This window comes from Mycteria americana, chromosome 3 (assembly GCF_035582795.1).
Source record: "Mycteria americana isolate JAX WOST 10 ecotype Jacksonville Zoo and Gardens chromosome 3, USCA_MyAme_1.0, whole genome shotgun sequence".
Classification (NCBI taxonomy): Eukaryota; Metazoa; Chordata; class Aves; order Ciconiiformes; family Ciconiidae; genus Mycteria; species Mycteria americana.
This window is the reverse complement of record NC_134367.1, coordinates 107,500,357-107,517,774: the sequence shown is the minus strand read 5'-3', so window position 1 is coordinate 107,517,774 and position 17,418 is coordinate 107,500,357. Positions and strand designations below refer to the sequence as shown.

At 40.8% G+C, this 17,418-nt stretch overlaps 1 protein-coding gene across 9 annotated transcripts in view; it reads right to left on the bottom strand.

Moving 5' to 3' along the window:
• MARK1 (microtubule affinity regulating kinase 1) overlaps positions 1-17,198 on the bottom strand; it is a 59,844-nt gene extending 42,646 nt beyond the window's left edge. For all 9 annotated transcript variants that reach the window (XM_075496460.1, XM_075496464.1, XM_075496461.1 and 6 more), the window contains exon 1: positions 17,058-17,198. In XM_075496460.1, coding sequence (XP_075352575.1) covers positions 17,058-17,108 — 51 coding nt within the window. In that variant the 5' untranslated portion in view covers positions 17,109-17,198. The remainder of the gene's footprint in view (positions 1-17,057) is intronic.
• Between the last annotated feature and the right edge of the window lie 220 nt (positions 17,199-17,418).

Here is a 17,418-nt window from a genome sequence, read left to right as displayed (position 1 = left end):
TTTTAAGTGCTCAACATGGCTTTGTGAGACATATCAGAAATGAGTTTGCCAACTTTGAGACAGAACTGTTTTTCTAATCACAAACTACACAGGATGCAATGTTTGCAACTCCGTACTTGAAGCCATCTAGGATAGAAAACAGTGCACCATCCACCAGTACAGCACCATACACAGCTAACTGATGGGTTTCAAAAGTTCATACACAAGGTTCTTCAGAATACTTGTAATTTTCATATGGTGACACTAACCTGTCATAATCCTGTCCATGTTATAGTAAGCTTGCTCCCAGTTATTTTTTTTTTTTTTTTTTTTAAACACAACAGTAATGTCATATGTAAGGGTGGGGTTCATTATCACATGGAATCACAGATACTTTTTATGTAAGGATAAAAAAAAAAAAATAATGCACCAGTCCTCCCCTGAGAAGTCAGCCAAAACATTTCAGGAAAACAAATACCTTCATAGCATTAAATTAGGTCTTGTAACCTGAACTCAGCTAACATGCTTCCTCCTCTCCCTGGGCCTGAAGCCCTCAGCCCAGCCAGGCGTGCAGGTGCAGAAGAACAGGACCTTCCTGCCTTTGTTCCATTTCACTTGGAATTGGCACAGTTATTTCAACCTGGCACTTTCCTTCCTGACTCATCCCGAACACAAACAAGATTTTCCAGGGCTAATTCAGGACAGTCAGCTCATATCATCTCCATTAATTGCTACGACAAAACTGAACCCTCCCCGTAGCCCCACTGAAAATTGAGACAAGCCAGCTAAAATATGCTGCAGTAAACCACAGGTGGAACCAAGGGGAGGGAAAACAAAGAAAACCAAAACAGTTCTTCCTAAAATCCTCTTACGTTTATTCATTTTTATTCATCATTTGGTATAATACTAGAAGCTACAGTCAGCCCTACCAAGCAAAAGAATAAGACATTTCTTATCCTGTCAAAATAAAATGTTAATGTCCCTCACCCATGAAACCTAACATGAACCCGTGTTTTTGAAGAAAACCACTTATGGGAGGGGGAAGGAAGGAGAAAGCCTATTCCTGCTGCAGCCTCCCAGGCACACTTAAACACTGCCCTTCACACAGAGAGAGTTCTTTCAACATTTCTTGCCAGCCATTGCTCTTTCCTCAGGAGGTGATCAGTTTAATCTCACCAGTCTTTTTTGACTTATTTCATGAGATCTTCAAACCTGCCAGCACAGAGCTCCCAGTGAGCATTCCCAGCTCACCCAAGACATCTTGCCAGCACCCAGAGATGCAGGCAGCTACAGGGCACTGCTGCTGAATGCCACGGCACTCACAGTTTGCTAAAAAACCCTCAGTAAAACAAGAAGAAAACAAAATCTTACTGTTGATTGTTAACTGAACCAACCAAACATGAACAGGAACACACCCAGAAAGCAAAACTTCTGGCAAAGGAAACTGGCAGGAGTTTTTATTGCACTTACAAATGATGCAGCCAGGTCATTTTTCAACTGGCCTCACGAAAAGCAGGAGAAGAGAGCCATGAAACAACTTACAGTGCAGGATCATGTCAAGCACATGGAGCTTCTCAAGCGTTTGCAGGACTACAAGAAATGGAAAATGCTTTAATATTGAACTTCAAAACTGAGGGGAAAGGGCCGTTTCTACAGTCTGGAGACTACAATCTGGAAACCTGAAGCTTTTCTCCAGAGGAGGAGAATGGCAGCAAGAGGCAAGGTTTACTCACAAAAGAGCGACCAGATTACAGAGCTAAGTGTCTGATATTCACGACCAAACAACCAGTCTTGTGGGCCAGCTGAGGTTTCTCCTCCAGAAGGAAAACATACACGCAGCTAATTGGGACCAGGCTCTGCACCCCAACTCATTCTTTCTCTCAAAGGTTATGAAATAGGAATTTTTTCCTTGCCCACTGCATACCTAAAGCAACTCTGGAAGACTCCACATGTGGCATGATGGCTGCTGAAGCCAACCCAACACTGCTTACATGCCTGCACCCACTTACAACTGCACTACCACTGGTGCAGTGGGATGGAGAGCCAACACAGGGAGCCAAGCCAGACAAAACCTAGCAACTCTCTCCCTGAGCACATGCACCCCCAGACAGTTTGTCAAGCACCAGCACAGGCCAAAGGAGAAAGGGGAACGCCCGGCCCAGGGAAGATGAGGCCACAGCAGCACCATGTTAAGCTCTCATGGAACCACACTGTCAGGACAGGAACAACATGGAAAAGAAAATTTATCGCACCACTTTTTTCTTGATAATCCAGAGATGAATCAACACCAGTAGTGAAACTTTAGCTAGGAGATACTTACTGCCATTCTACAAGGTAGAAAACCAGAAGAACTGGGGGGGGAGGGAAAAAACAAACAAAAAACCCCACAAACAAATAAGTAGACTTGCTTATTTGTGTTTTTTACCTGCACTGGCTGTGTGAGCCAGAAGAGCACACAATGCGAGCTTAAGAAGCTACCCTTTAGGAGTGACATGCATAGGCAAAGCACCCTTAACATTTCTGCTACATAAAAGAGAAAATTAAGTTACTCCTTTAGCAAGCTGGACAGCATTTCTAAAGTCTTTACAACCCCATTACTGGATTCATCCAATAGATTCAATGATGAGTCCATCAAGACAGATCACCATCTTATTTTGAAGACTATTTTACCTCAAGGTCTTATTAACTTTCTGAAGTAAAGCCTGCTTCTTAAAAGTGAAGAGATGACCAACTGAAATATCCAACCTGATAGCAATATATACTAATTGATGCACACATGTCCTAGAAAAGAAATTGTAGGGCAAAGCAGGACTCTGCAATGTTTCAGGATCATGTCAAGCTATGTTTCAAATGAAGTCACCCAATATTAAGAAGGATTTTGCAATATTATTTTGAGACATACGTTTTAGGGATCTTGAAAGTCTAATTTAGAGGGTAGAGAGACTCATCTTAAAGTTTCCCTTCATGTACTACAGTACACAACACAAATGTATCTAAAAGTAGTTGGGCAACCAGTTCATGTTGAGAATTAGAAGAGGAAAAATTTGCGGGGACCTACAGCAGATTAATAGGGCCTATTTTCATGCCCTTCTGCAGCAGCTGCAGCCTTCAGGGGCAGAGCAGGGAATCCTTCCTGAGCCGGAGAGCACTTTCATGGCCTCTTGCACTAGAGCATACTAGCTTAGTTTCTTCAACTTCAAGGCTCGATAATATTTTCTGGTCCATCTCTCTGCACCAAGGCCTTCTGATGTCATTAACAAGTCTTGCCTCAGAGGACTTAAGTGCAGAGTGCCTACTGGACCCCCTCTGCCAAAGAGATGCAGTTTTAATATTTAAGCCAGGATTTAATGAGACTCAGCATTCTGCAGACATATTTTTTTCATAAGCATTGATACAAAGGTTAACTTTCTGAGGAGTAATGCATATTTTGGCACAGAAAAACCAGCTGCCTTCCTAAGAGGAGGAAGCACCTTTGGTAGCAGTGTCCTACGCTATCTATGAGCCTGCACTCAAGCACCATTCAGTTATAATGGTCTTGTCTACCGAGAAGAGTCTAGCAGAGTCTGATCCAACGGTAGGACCTGCAGATAAAGTTATAAGGACACCACTAAACTTAGTTTGTCTTCTGAAACTGTAACCATGTTTTATATACAGAGCAAGATTATGGCGATGTATCCAAGCCAGCAGGTGTAGTGGAACATGGTGAACTCAAAGAAAAAAAACAAAGCAAAATTAAGACAGTCTTCTGCTGAGTGTTCTCTGCCCTGTTTTTCATGTAAGTGTTAATTAACAGATGAAATAAAATGTCCTCAGTTGGGCTGTAGTAACTGTTTACTTTTATGTGGATAATGCTACACCACATTTCAACTTAGCAAACATATTCCCAACCTTGTACAGATTTATGCTTAACTTTAAGCTGTCCAAACACTGTATGCCCCTTGGACCAGCTCATATCTTATGATCAAAGACTGCGCTCTACACAGAGCTCAAACTACAATCTCCTCAGAGCCCTTGTTTCTAAACACATGCAACCACCTATTTTAACCTTTGGGCTTCAATTATTTATGATCACAAACTACCACGATTTAACACTTTAGAAATATATGCAAATAGGAAGCTAAATTGAAAAAAAAAAATCAAATAGCAGCAATATTCCTCAAAGACGTTACAAAGTATGTAATACAGCTAGAAAAAAATAATATATTTCTTTATATGCTTTAAACACGCAGATACAGTAATACAGTAAATTATGGATACTGACAATCACACATATACCGCGGATATCTGTCAATGTTCCGAATTCAAACCATAAACAGAAATCATGTGTGAGTATAGCTGAGATGTAAAAGCCAAGCACAAGAAAAAGAATTATCATAACAAATGAAATAGTCCATGTTACATAAGTCAGCAAAGGAAGTGAGAAAAAAACATCACAGGATGCAAAGAAAACATTAAAAACAATAGATGCTAGATTTACCCAGCCCATTAAAATAAAAAGATAAGAAAATGTGAAAGAAATAATGTGCATATATATATATATGGATAAAGTTTAAGAATACAAGCCAAAGAATCTACTATTAAAGGGTTGAACAAAACCCAATATGTATTCAAAATGGAGTCATTAAAACATGCCGCCAATCCAACAGTAAGAAAAAAAGTACAAAAAAAACCTAGTATGACTTTTTCTCTCCAGTCCTTGACAATCAGTGGGTAAGGAATCCCAGATCCCCAGCTATGGTCTTTAGACAGTACCCCAGCCTGCAAGCTGCTGAAGTCAGGCATTTCCAGACTTCTTTATCTAGATGGTGAGGTACAGCAAATAACCAGTAGCAGCAATGGTGGCCTCCAGCTCACCATTAGCAGTGGCAACTCTTGGTTCTGTCCTGAGCTGGACACCGAAATAGTTTGGATAACACTAGAGCAACGTGTCTTACACCAATTGAGGTGGCGTACCTAATCAGATGCTGTCTCATATTAAAACAGGAGTTAACTTGATTCGCTCTTAAGGAAGGGAAAGTCAGGAAAGCAGAGAAGTCATGGGAACCCAAGGACAATGTCAGCAGGTGACAGGAACTATCAATCTCCCTACCAGCAATTGGGAATCTGTCCTCAAAACCTAAAAGGAGAGTCATCCTTATGCAGATTTCAAATGGACATCACCGAATTATTCCAAGTCTTAGGATGGGTCACACAGCAATGTTATGTTCTCTCTTCCAGCATCAGGCTGCCAAGGGTCCCTCTCCCACCCACAGTCCTAAGATGCTCCTTGCCTCTTTAGAGATGAGGAAAGCCACAGCACCGTAGAGAGATGATCACATATCCCCTTATGCAATGTTGCAATCCCCGAATTACCACAGGCTCATTGGGAACTCCACCTGTAATTTTTTTCCTTAATTTACCAAACTAACTAGAACCCTTCCAATCCCAGGGGATGAGAGCTATTGCATTAAATATCCATCTCGTTTCACCAAGCAGCCAACAAAGCATCTACTCATTTTCTACCACCTTCCAACCACCCAATAGCTGACCTGAAATCAGGCACAGCTTTCTACTCTTTCTCAAAAATTATCTGGAAGTAAACTTAACTCCAATATATAACAACTGTACTACCTGCCAATACACTTGACAGTCTCCCAGTTTGCTTTCTTCTTTTTTTTTGTTTGTCGCCCACAGAGGTAGTCTTACAAATATCTTCAATTAAATCAAGACAGCATTAGGAAAATGGCTCACGCACCATTAATATTTCACTTTATCATAATATCTTTAGTCTAATAGTCAAGTGCTATATTTAATTCAGCTTCTTCAGGTTAGTAATTATTACGTGAAGGAAATGAAAACAAACAGATGGATACAGGAATCCGGTTTGTCTCTTCTATGCTACTGCAGAAGGCTTGACACCACTCACTTTGAAAATAATTCTATTTAAACAAAATATTACATACCACTAGGAAATTGATTTAACAAGTAATGGTGAAAAAGCTTGTACACAATACCAAAATACAAAGTTTTACAAAAGGTCACCCAAACAAAACAACAACAACAACAATCATCACCAATATTTTATCTTGTAGTATTTAAAAAACATCAAATTTGATTTTGATATGAGTGCTATACTTCTGCAATCACTGGCTATGCAAGAATAGCTTTCTTAAAAAGGACCTTTAAATGCAGTTTTTATTTTATCAGTCTACTTTGCTTTGCACAGGTTGAGGGGATTAGACTTCCCTTAGCCTGTCTACGAACACTGCTGTAGGCATACATTTTCTAATAATCATTATGTCTTCCATTGACTAATTCCAGCATCTGTATTAGACAGACCCTCATTGCTCATACCAACTTTCTGTAGATAAGATTTCTCTGGACTATGCAGTAGATGGAGCAAGAGTTTCATTGTGAAGTACTTTCATAAATTTTCTTTGTTCATGTGCATCTTATGTCCATCACTGGAAGAAAGAACTCTAAAAAGCAATCAGCCTTGTTCATTTAATATCAAATTAAGAAAAGCAAATTTGAAAAGCTATTATACATAGGTATGCCTGGTAAAGACTACTCAGACAGTATTATTAATATTTTCTGCGTACATCTCATTGTATTGAATGATTACAATTGTTATTCCTTCTGAAGTCTGATCTTAAGGAGAAAATACTATTTTAGTCCTTCACCAAGTAATGACATTTTCCTGATTTTTTTTTTTTTTTTGGACCACTGGTAGACAGTCCTTACTGTAATAATTGCAGGGGGAAGAAAATCTGATTACTGTTGGAAAAAAAATTACTAAATAAAAACCCAAATGCTCTAAAGAATTCTATTACCTTCAATCGATAATATTATCTGGAATAGAGATATGAGTAAATACATTACGCATGTAATCCATTTGTGGAAAACAACCATATCCTCTGTAAGAGCTCAATGTAGCATTTAACAGGCTAAGGTAATTTCCACGGCGAAAATAAGACTCTTCTTAATGCGCGAGATTCTCTGAATTTTTGAGCTATGCCTCTGCTTATTTTAAGTAATGACAGAAACATCTAAGAATTAGAAAGATACTTATATACAACTGAAGCCAAGCATGCACTCTCAAAAGGAATTTCAGATATTTACTGTTTAAGCACAAGTAAGTACTTTACACTGCTGCTACATGTACTGCAGTCTGCCCTACACTTTGCTTCCCTAACTCTGCAGTTCTCACACGTTAAATTCCTCACGTACCTACTGAGTTTACGAAGAAAATCTCTCTCTACAAGTGGCATTACAAAATTGTATGTCCTTTCTAACTAATCATTATAAAACTTTGGTTACTCTCTTCTGTTACCTGAAAGAAGAAAGCACAGTAACTTTACGAGGGAGGAGGGAAGGAAATGCAGAGTGAGGAAAATATAGTCTAACCGATGAGTATTTAAAGTTGTAACAATCCTTTTTGCTAATAATTTCAAGAAGAACCCCCAAAACAGAAACTATTCCCCCCAACCCACGCACAGCAAAGCATTTCTTTACTCCCTTTAGCTTTACAATTCAGACTATACCCATACTAAAATGCTCTTTGGGATTCATACAAAAGGATATTACTTGAATGATAAACAGGAGCTACAACTACGTAGCTTTAGTAAAGCTTTGTATTGGTTTTGCTTATATCATTAAATGAGCAAAACTGGAAAAGGTCCCAGAAAGAGTGAGAAGCATAAGGAAGTTGGCAACAAGTACGCAAGCTCAAGCACAAAAGCACGGTAGTAAGCAAAATGTGGGGGAAAACAAGGTGGAGGGGCAAGAATGTGATAAGATAGGAAATTACAGGTATTATATGGCCAGCAACTTAATGAACATGAGTAAATGGAATCTCAGAAAGATGGATATTGGGAAGTACGTAAGGATACAGCTGCTGTGACAGCAGGTTATAGACTATCACCACATTTAAAATGAAATTGGTCAAATATTTGAGGGATTAAATAAGAAAAATGGTCTATATAATGACCTTTAACATTAAGATTACAAATAAATGGCCTTTTCCCCTTTGAAAAAAGGGGCTGCTTGGATACAAGTAAAAGATGTTTCACTTTATTTTTCTTTTACTTTCTTCCTAAGTATTGGGTTAAGATGGAAAAGATACAAACTAACAGTGGGGAGAGAAGGAAGCTGAGAGGAAAGCTTCCAAGAGAGCTGAAAATAGCACTCTATCGCAATGACTAAGGCTGTACCTCCACTTACAAGAAGGTGCGTGCTTTACTGCATCATGAGTAAGGCGTTGGTCCTCCTACAGAAGCACGGCAGAGCAGAGGCACTACAGGCTTTACCATGAGGTTAGCCTTGGGCAGGAGCCTTCACAGCAAGCCCTGCTAGAGCCTAATCTATCCAAATCTAATCTATTTTCTCCAACCATATCTGCCTAATGAAAGATATCACTTCTGAACAACCTTGCCTAATTTTGTCTCTGCTTGAGATTTTAAAAGTTATCATGCACTACTATTACTTTATAATGCAAAAGCAATTAGACTTTGTCACCAGTAATATCATCACTATCTGCTCTTGCAAAAGACTGCCATGGGCTATCCAGTAACTCTGTATGTTCAGCTATGTGAACATCGATGTACTACACAAGTGCTTTCATCAGAGGTGAAATAAAGTTCTGTCTTCTTATTCAAGCTATCCATATCACAACTGTGTATGTTTAAAATACAGTTCTGCAACACAACTGGACAAAGTTCCTCATATTGAATCAATTAAAATATATCATAAGTTTGGATATCATTCTCTGCTCTGATTAACGTCTCTTATTTTGCTACTTTTGTGAATTCTATGGGCCACATGTTTAAACGTAAAACAGGATTATTATTCTACTTGTTGCAAACAGACCATTAGGGTCATGGTGAACAAGGCAGACACTGATCTGAAGTCATGAACATCTTTCTTTCTCTCCTCAGTGTAACTCAACTATGTTTATCAGTCCTTACCTAAGAAATCATTAGGACTATGAACACACATATCGCATTATTACACTTACTGGCCATTCAAAATTACTGAACAATGTAAATAATGTTTTACTGCTCATTCCCCCCCCCCCCCAAGTGCTTCTTTAGATTTTGTACACAGCTTAGAAATTAAAACAATGAAACTGGGTAACCAAAAGTCCTCTGACCAGTCTTTTGAAGAATGCAAGTGTGAAGAAAAATAATCCTTTTTTTCAAAACACTTTGTATTATTGTATTATGAATGTAGGTTTCTATAACGTCTTACATTTTTATAAAACGTTGCAAGCTTGAAACAGTTTGCACACAAAGGGCCAGGAGTCATTGGTACTGAGAACTTAAATCTTGAACAGCTCAGCAGGAGTCCTTGATCATTAGCCATGTTAATGCTAACCAAGTAAGTGGAGTGCAGACCACTTCTCATTGGGACACCCGCAGCCTACACCTAAGGTGTCCCACAAGCATAGGAATGGCAAGATACGAGAAGGAAAATTACTTTTTCCTGGATCCATATACAACAAACAACAGAATACAAGAACTTGAAAACACACAGACAATGCATTCATTCCAGCAGAAGAGAGCCTGCTTTCCAGGATGATTTAAGTGATGTAAAGTGACTGTCAATCAGCTGTCCTGATAAGATGGAGAATTTCAGAATACCATAATGATCTTCTATTCTACAGAGATGCACAGAAAACCAGTGCTTTTGGATTTCACATAAATACACTCTATTGATCAATCATTACAGCCTAAGCTGTGGCACTGCTCCGTGAGCACGTCTAGTTCATGGCTTTAAAGGTTAATTGTAGCCCAGCTGAATTTAACTGTGCAGACACCTTACTACGACTGTGAACATGTCTTTCAGAGTAAGCTGGTGTTTTCTTTGAAAGCATACATAAAGAAATCCCTGACAAAATGCTCATCTGAAAAAAAAAAAAAAAAACCAAACCCAAACAACTGAACTTTTTTTTCAACTGACATCTCAGTTCAAAAAGAAGCAGGATTATGATAAGCACAGACAGTACTTTCCAATGTTTCTGCCTCAAACTATTTTACCATGATAGCTATAGCGCGTTTGGTCACTACTCAGAAAAAATGAGATGAAACAAGCACTGGGAAACCTGCCTTAAGAACAAGGACCATCTTATCCTCTTGGAATTTTTAACCTTAGATTGGCTAGGATGCTTACCAAAACTGTCTAAGCTGCATCATCACATACAGCTATGAAGTCTTAAACTGACTTTGAGATCTCAGCAATCCTCTGATTTTACTATTTTACTAAGTTATTCACAGAAAAACAAAAAAAGGAGACATTTCCTTTCTTAGATGAAATACAACTGGCCCAATTTAAAGCTCAGTTTTGCACACACACAAAACAAAATGTTAACTTAGAATGTGAAAAAAGTAGAAAAATGTTAACGATTGAACAGGCTTGGTAGTTGATGTAGAGAAAGAGCTTCTTATTAAAACTTGGATTCAGTTGCATTATATTCATTACACTGAACGATGCGAGTGTTTCGATGAAACTTTCCTGCTTTCATAGTTGCTTTCAGAAACATTAAACTGAGAACATTCCTTCTTAATTTACCACTATCTAGAGGGGAGTAAACATTCAAGAACGTAGACCCCCCCCAAAAAAATTGTGAAGTCATAAAAAAATATTTGTGGTGATTCTGAAACTCAAGGAAGATTAAAAAAAAAATTCACAACCCCACAAAAAGCAAGCATTGTGTTTCCAACAACAAAAAAAATTAATAGATCGTGTCATGACCACAACACAAATGAGCTAAGTTTGAAACATGTCACTGTCTGTAGCAACTTACAAGTAGTATATTCAATCTGGAGGGCAGCACAGAGCATAAACATATATTTAAAAAAAAAAAAAAAAGTTGAAGCTACTAAGAGATAATATCTAAACAGAAGCAATAAAATGCTTTCTCTCCAATACCACAACATTTGAAAAGTTTGCTCAAACTCCCAAGTTGTTAGTAGGCCAATTTGTAAGAAATCTGTCTCAGGACTTTAGTTGCACCATAGATTTCTAGCTCCACATTAACAGTAAAATAATCTCTCCTTTTTACAGAGCAGTTTCTCAATGAATCTGCACTACTGGAAAATAGCGTTTAAAGTTCTCTCTTAAACATCAGTAAGATATTAAGGCTAGGTCTATACTACATTTTGAGAACAAGAATAAAAACTCTGCAAGTGCAAATACAAATCACTGATCGAGAACATAATTTTACAGAAATGACTGTATCTGCACTTAAAAGAAAAATGAAATTACTACTTTTTATGTGTTTAAACTATTGATATAAATTAGAAGTTAGCAGGAGCTCCCTCTGCTAAACAACAGCAATTGTGATGGTAGAAACTTACCACATTTATAGTGGAAACATGATTTTCCAAACATAATTGGGTGCCATGGGGAAAAAAAAATCCTGCCTTTACTGACGATTACACATTTCAAGTGCATAGTTAGACAATTTAAAAAACTATATTACTGTAAACAGTAAGTCCACGTGATCAGAAAAATATGATGGTAGAGACCCCACCGATAACAAGGCTCCATGGAACATAATCTCCTTGTTCTAGTTCAGCGTTTAACTCCACTGACCATGTAAGTACAGTTTTCAGAACACTAACCACAAACAACCTAACTTTATGTTTACCTATGAAGTATGAAATGAAACAAGCAGTACAATCAAACTGCATTAACTCTTTCTGAACTTTATATACTCTTTGATGATGCCTAGAAAGGACACTGAAGCATGAAGCTACATTTTCACTCATTTGTTCCAAAATATTTCTCTTTAGAGAAGGAAAATGAAACTAAACATCTATATCACCTGTCCAATGACTCTCTATGATTCACACAGAAGGTTAACTTCAAACCGGGTAACATACTCATAACAAATTGAACCTTGCTCTCTCTGTGCATAATGCTCTAGCTAAATGTGTTTTACCCCACAACATAGGAGCTTGCTCAAGACCTGAGCCAAACTCTCCCCCAAAAAAGTCTGCATAGAAAAAACACAAACCTTCAAAATAAGATGAGGAGAATATCCACTGGTCTTACCATTCAAACAAACATACGACCTAACGGTGTATATTTGATCAAGGAAAATAATCTTACAAGGAAAAAACACAGGCATTCACTATGCTAAAGCCCATCTCCTGTGGGTAAGAAAGATACAGCTGTACTCTTGAACCCATAAGGCTTGGAAACTAGGCCATTCTTCTGCTTAAGGCACCGAACGAAAGAATTCTTGTCAGATACTTTCTCCCACGCCCCCTCTGTCCAAATCAAAACCATGTGTTCTTATTGTGCAAAAGCAAATCCAGAAAGAAAAAAAAAAAAACAGAAAGAAATTAAACATGGTAGCATTATTATTACCCCAACGTGACCACTCCATTCCATCCTCTTACCTCTTGCCCTGTTCAATTTTTTTTTTCTCTTTAAAATGCAGCTGTCTACTTGCCTCCACTATCAGAAAGTCATCCTTAGCCACACCCACTTTAGCTGGCATCCCAGACATCACCCTTCCCTCGCTAGCCTGCAAATGGGTGTGCTTGTGTCAAAATTATAATTATTTGTATGATAATGAAGCAAATCACATGATCATAGGTCACTGTATTATCCTTCCTTAAAACTCCCTCTGCCATGACATCTCTTAATCATTCTCATATGGCACTGGCTAGGTAAGATAAACCACAATTCCCACATTCCTCCTCGACTCTGGCCAGTGTTATCATCCAGCACTCCTGCCTTGTTTGTTCCTTCTTCCGCCGTAAACATGCAAGATCTCTGCAGTAGATTTAACCAACTTTTATGTGTCTGAAAAGTACAAAGCAAAATAGTACCTTAAAACTTAGCTTAGCTGGGTGACACCACAACAAAAATAAATAGTAATACCTTCACAAATAATAGTAATACCTTCAAAAGATTAAATTACACTTACTATAGGGAAAAAAAAAAAGTATTCTTATGCCAGACTAAGAGGTCCTTATGGCAGAAAAAGCAAACTACAGCATTCTCATTTTTATTAGTTTTACTAAAGCAAGTAGTATACAGCCGACTGTTGAATCTCTACAAGTCTCTTCTTATACAGAGCTCCCCAAAACCATTTAAGAGAATATATTACCGACGTATTTCTTTTCTTTTGCCTCAATTCAGGAAAACCATTCCTCGATTTAATGACATGATACAATACAATACGATATGAAGGGAAAAACATAAAAGCACCTCTTTCCTCAATTAATACCAACTCAATGAAAACAAAAGAGCTACTCTAGCTCAAAGCTTTTGATTCCTCTCCCTCTCCTCCTCCAGCCTCTGCAGAGATGAGAAGCTCAGTTCACCCAAACTAACCCCAACTGCAAGTGTTTGAATGCACTGAAACATTACCTACCACAGCCTACGTAAAATGTATCAAGAGGAAGCTGTAAATAGTTACATGTACAAAAGCAAAACACAGGAAAATTATTATTTTGAATACTACTCTTACCCCTCACTTGAAAAAAATAAATCTGGTAATATGCATGAAAGTCATCTTTACTGTACTGCCTCCACCCATTAATTTTCCCAAGTTTCACAACAAACCATTCAATAGTAATAAGTGTTTGACAATCATTCAATTTTGTTTCCTTAAACATAGCTTTCATGAAAGAGAAATAACATTTCCAATGAACAATATTTATGGACATATGCTAGAAAAGTTAAACATAGCATTGGGAGATGTAAAGAACAGCAAAAAGGAAAAGAACAAAAAAGGGTGTGAATTTCTACAGTCCCTATCAGTTATATATATATATATATATATATATAATCTATAATCCCTATCAGTTACAGACATACTGACTGTTTCACAACCACCGTTTCCCTCCACCTGTCGTTTGTCCATTGTCGGCAGTCCTTGTACCTTTCACTCTAGCTCTCTGATAAGACCTTATCAAGTAATCTGCTGCATGATCTTATCCCTCCTGGACTATTTTCAAAGGGCGCTGTGGGATAAAAGACACAAAGAATTATGGAAATATGCATGTTTTTCACCCATCCCACCAGGAACTCCCATAATTCCTCAAGGCATGTATATTCTTATGATAGGTGCTATATCTAGTTATTACAGTATTTTTTTTCAAATGATAGAACACATGCTTGCATGCTCACTGAGAAAAGCATACGCTGAAATTTTATTTATTTCCTATTTCAAAGAGCAGTGAAAGCAGCTGCCAAGAGACAGGGGGTGGCAGTGGTAGGGTAGTTCCCCATGATTTCATGCAACGACCTCACACCATGTGCAAAGCACAGCTGGACGCGTACATAGGTTTGTACTCAGAACCATCAATCAGCTCTCTCCGGGATACAGAGCTACAGTCTGTCCCTTGAGAGTCACACAATGGAGCAACATTGCCGAGATGGCCACGCATATGAGACGGAAGAAAAGAGAGCTCTCCTGAAGAAAAGAGAGCTCTCCTGAAGAAAAGAGAGCTCTCCTGAAGATCACCATTAGCTGCAGAACTTGGGAGAGCTTCACTAATATAGGTACTCGGGAATTGGAAATATGCACTACAAAGATGGATTTATTTACCAGGCCAAAACCACTCACGCTTATGCCACTCTAACTCCTCACTCTTTCCAACAGCTCCTCCCTTTAGTTGCAACTTCTTACCACCTCAGTTACCCAGAGCTTACTAGCTGAACTTTCTGCATCAAGACCCATCAGCATAAACATTTCCCCAGTCCATTAGTGTTTATTAGCAGGAGGAAGCACATTAAAAGTAAATTTAGAGTCTCACCTCACCCTGACAGAGTCCGTTTTAAATCAAGGAATGCTGCTGTTCGGGAAGTCAGCAACGGACCACCTCCTCCTCCATCCCACGTTTGCCCCTTTAGCAAAAGGTCTTACGTAAGGGAGACCACAGGTACCAGAGAGGGCTTCCCGAGGCTCCTCCGTGGGCAGAAGCAACAACCTCCTTGAGATCTCTGCTCCAAAACCCAGCAGGCACCATACTAATGACAGCACTAGAATTACTTTGGGCAGACTGGGGAACTCACTAATGCACAGCTCTTTACTGTTTATCTGACTGGAGGATTATATTCATTAGTACTAGGTTACAGACTTACACCAAGATTTTCAGGAGCAAATGTGCAATTTTGACTATTTTGATATCCTGTACAAACCTGTTTCTTTTAGATACCCAATGCACCCTCTGAAATAATAATAAGAAAAAAATAATCCTTACCTATCTCTAGGTGTCAAAGTAGAGCATTCAAAAGTAGCACAATATTTTCTAAATGAACTACTAACACTTTAATTGAAGTCTTCATTCTGTATAAATTGAGAATATTTCCATTTGCCTTGTGTAAACGTACTTTGCCACTCTTATGTACTATATTACTAGATATATGCATAAATATTTCTTATCTCTTGCTGTCATCTCTCATCTACATTCCTATATACATTTGAAATGGAGACTCATAAGTAATATGTATAACTCAAACCTAGACTTTGTCATTTAATTAAATCTAAACTTTTGTTTTCATCTCAAGGACTTGCTTTTGTTCTGACACTAATACAGGACTCATCAGTCCGTGAAGAGTAAGGACAGACCAAATGCATCTACTTGCTTTAACTAGTAACCATGCTGCTATTGCTATGTCAATTAAACTTCCACTGAGCAAATGATACTAAAAGCTCATTATAATGAAGACACCAAGCTAGAGTTTCACTTCTTTAACTACATTATCTCCTTTCTGTTACCTTTGTCTTCCAAATCCTCTTCTCATATTCACTTTTCATTTCACATAATTCAGTAACCTATTCAGCGGACACTACTGCTTTGGCTTGTACAGCAACAAACATTATGAGCTCCTACTGTCGGCCAGAACCTCTATGGATTGATGCAATACAAACAAGCATCTTCTTCAACCCATTTCAACCCACCAGGCCATCTTCCTTCATTTCTTACTGATCACTTAGCACCCAACTAGAAGAAGTTGGGTGCAATTGCATGCGTTAAATTTCATATGACTCCTTTTTCCCCTCCTGTGCCTTCTGCCACCTTCCCAAAGGCAACTAAAGATATCTAGCACACATTCCAAACATAGCTCTTTTAATATTGGTCCCCTCACCTGAGACAAAAAATTTCACACCTCCCATATTACCTCCTATTTAAATAATCACCACTGATGGACAGGACCAGACACGGTCCAGGATTTTAGGATTTCTCAGATACACTGTCTACAGTAACCAAGACTGGTTATTTTCTGAGGGAAGACCACCACAATGGAGAACAACCCTATGCTTCTACTCCATCAAGTCTGGGCGGAGCAGAGGAAGAGCGCAAAGATGTTTAAACAGAGCACAAAGGAAGATACAAACAATCAACTCGGGAGGTACCAAGGACACGACGACAGCCTCTCTCAGACACAACACAAAGCAAAACAGAGGAAGGAATACAGCAACAGCAACGCCGGGGACCACCTTCGAGGTGCAAACCAAACAAAGAGCAAGTACGGCTGAACCCCAGAAGGCGAGACGGGGACGAGTGCCAGGGAGTTAGAAAGACCACGAGTGGGTCCCCCGGCCCAGGGACAGGGGTGCCCGGCGTGGGGGACGCGCGAAGGCAGGGCAGCCCGGCCTGCAGCCCGCGGGGGCTAGAGGCCTCTCCCCGGCGGGGGACCGAAGCCAACTGCCTGTGCGCGCCTACAGCCACCGGCTCCAGCCAAGTACATATAAGGGCAGCCCGGCCCGGCCCAACAACGCGTGGAAGGGGTTGTCCGGCCGCCGTGCGGGCGGCAGCCGACCGCCGACCCTGCCGGAGGCTCGGGGCCGCGGGCGGGCTGGGGCGACGTGGAGCCCAGCGCGCCAGACCCGCCCCGGCAGCGCCGCATGGAGGAGCCTGAGGCGCGGGCAGGCGGCGGTGCCGGCCCGGCGCTGAGGAGCGCCCGGTCCGCCGGGCGAGGGGATGGCCGCGGCCCGCCCACCCCTCGGGCAGCTGGCCTGGGCGGCAGGACAGGCCGGGCCGCCGCCAGGTGCCGGGGAGAGGCGGCTGCGGAGGGAGCGGCGGCGGGAGAAGGGGCGAGGCGGAGGGAGGGAGGCCCGGCGCAGCACTCACGTTCTCCGTGTCCCGCTCGTTGACGGTGGGCAGCGGCGTCCGAGTGGACATCTTGTGGGCCGCGGCGGCGCCGCGCCCGGCGCGCTGAGGGGAAGGCCGCCCGCTCTCCTAGGCCGCGGCGGAGGCCGCCGGCTGCCCCCGCCGGCAGCCGGGCGCACACGGCGGGACGCGGGCCTCCTGCCGCGCTGCCGGCCCCGCTAGGCGCCCGGCGCCATGGCCTCGCCCGCCCGGCCGACCCTCCGCCCGCCGTGCTCCCGCCCGCCTCGCCGCCGCCGGGCTCCGCGCAGCTCGGCCGCCGGCTCCTCCTCCTCCCTCCTGCCCGCTCAGGTGAGCGGCCGGCAGCGCAGGGGGGCCGCGGCGC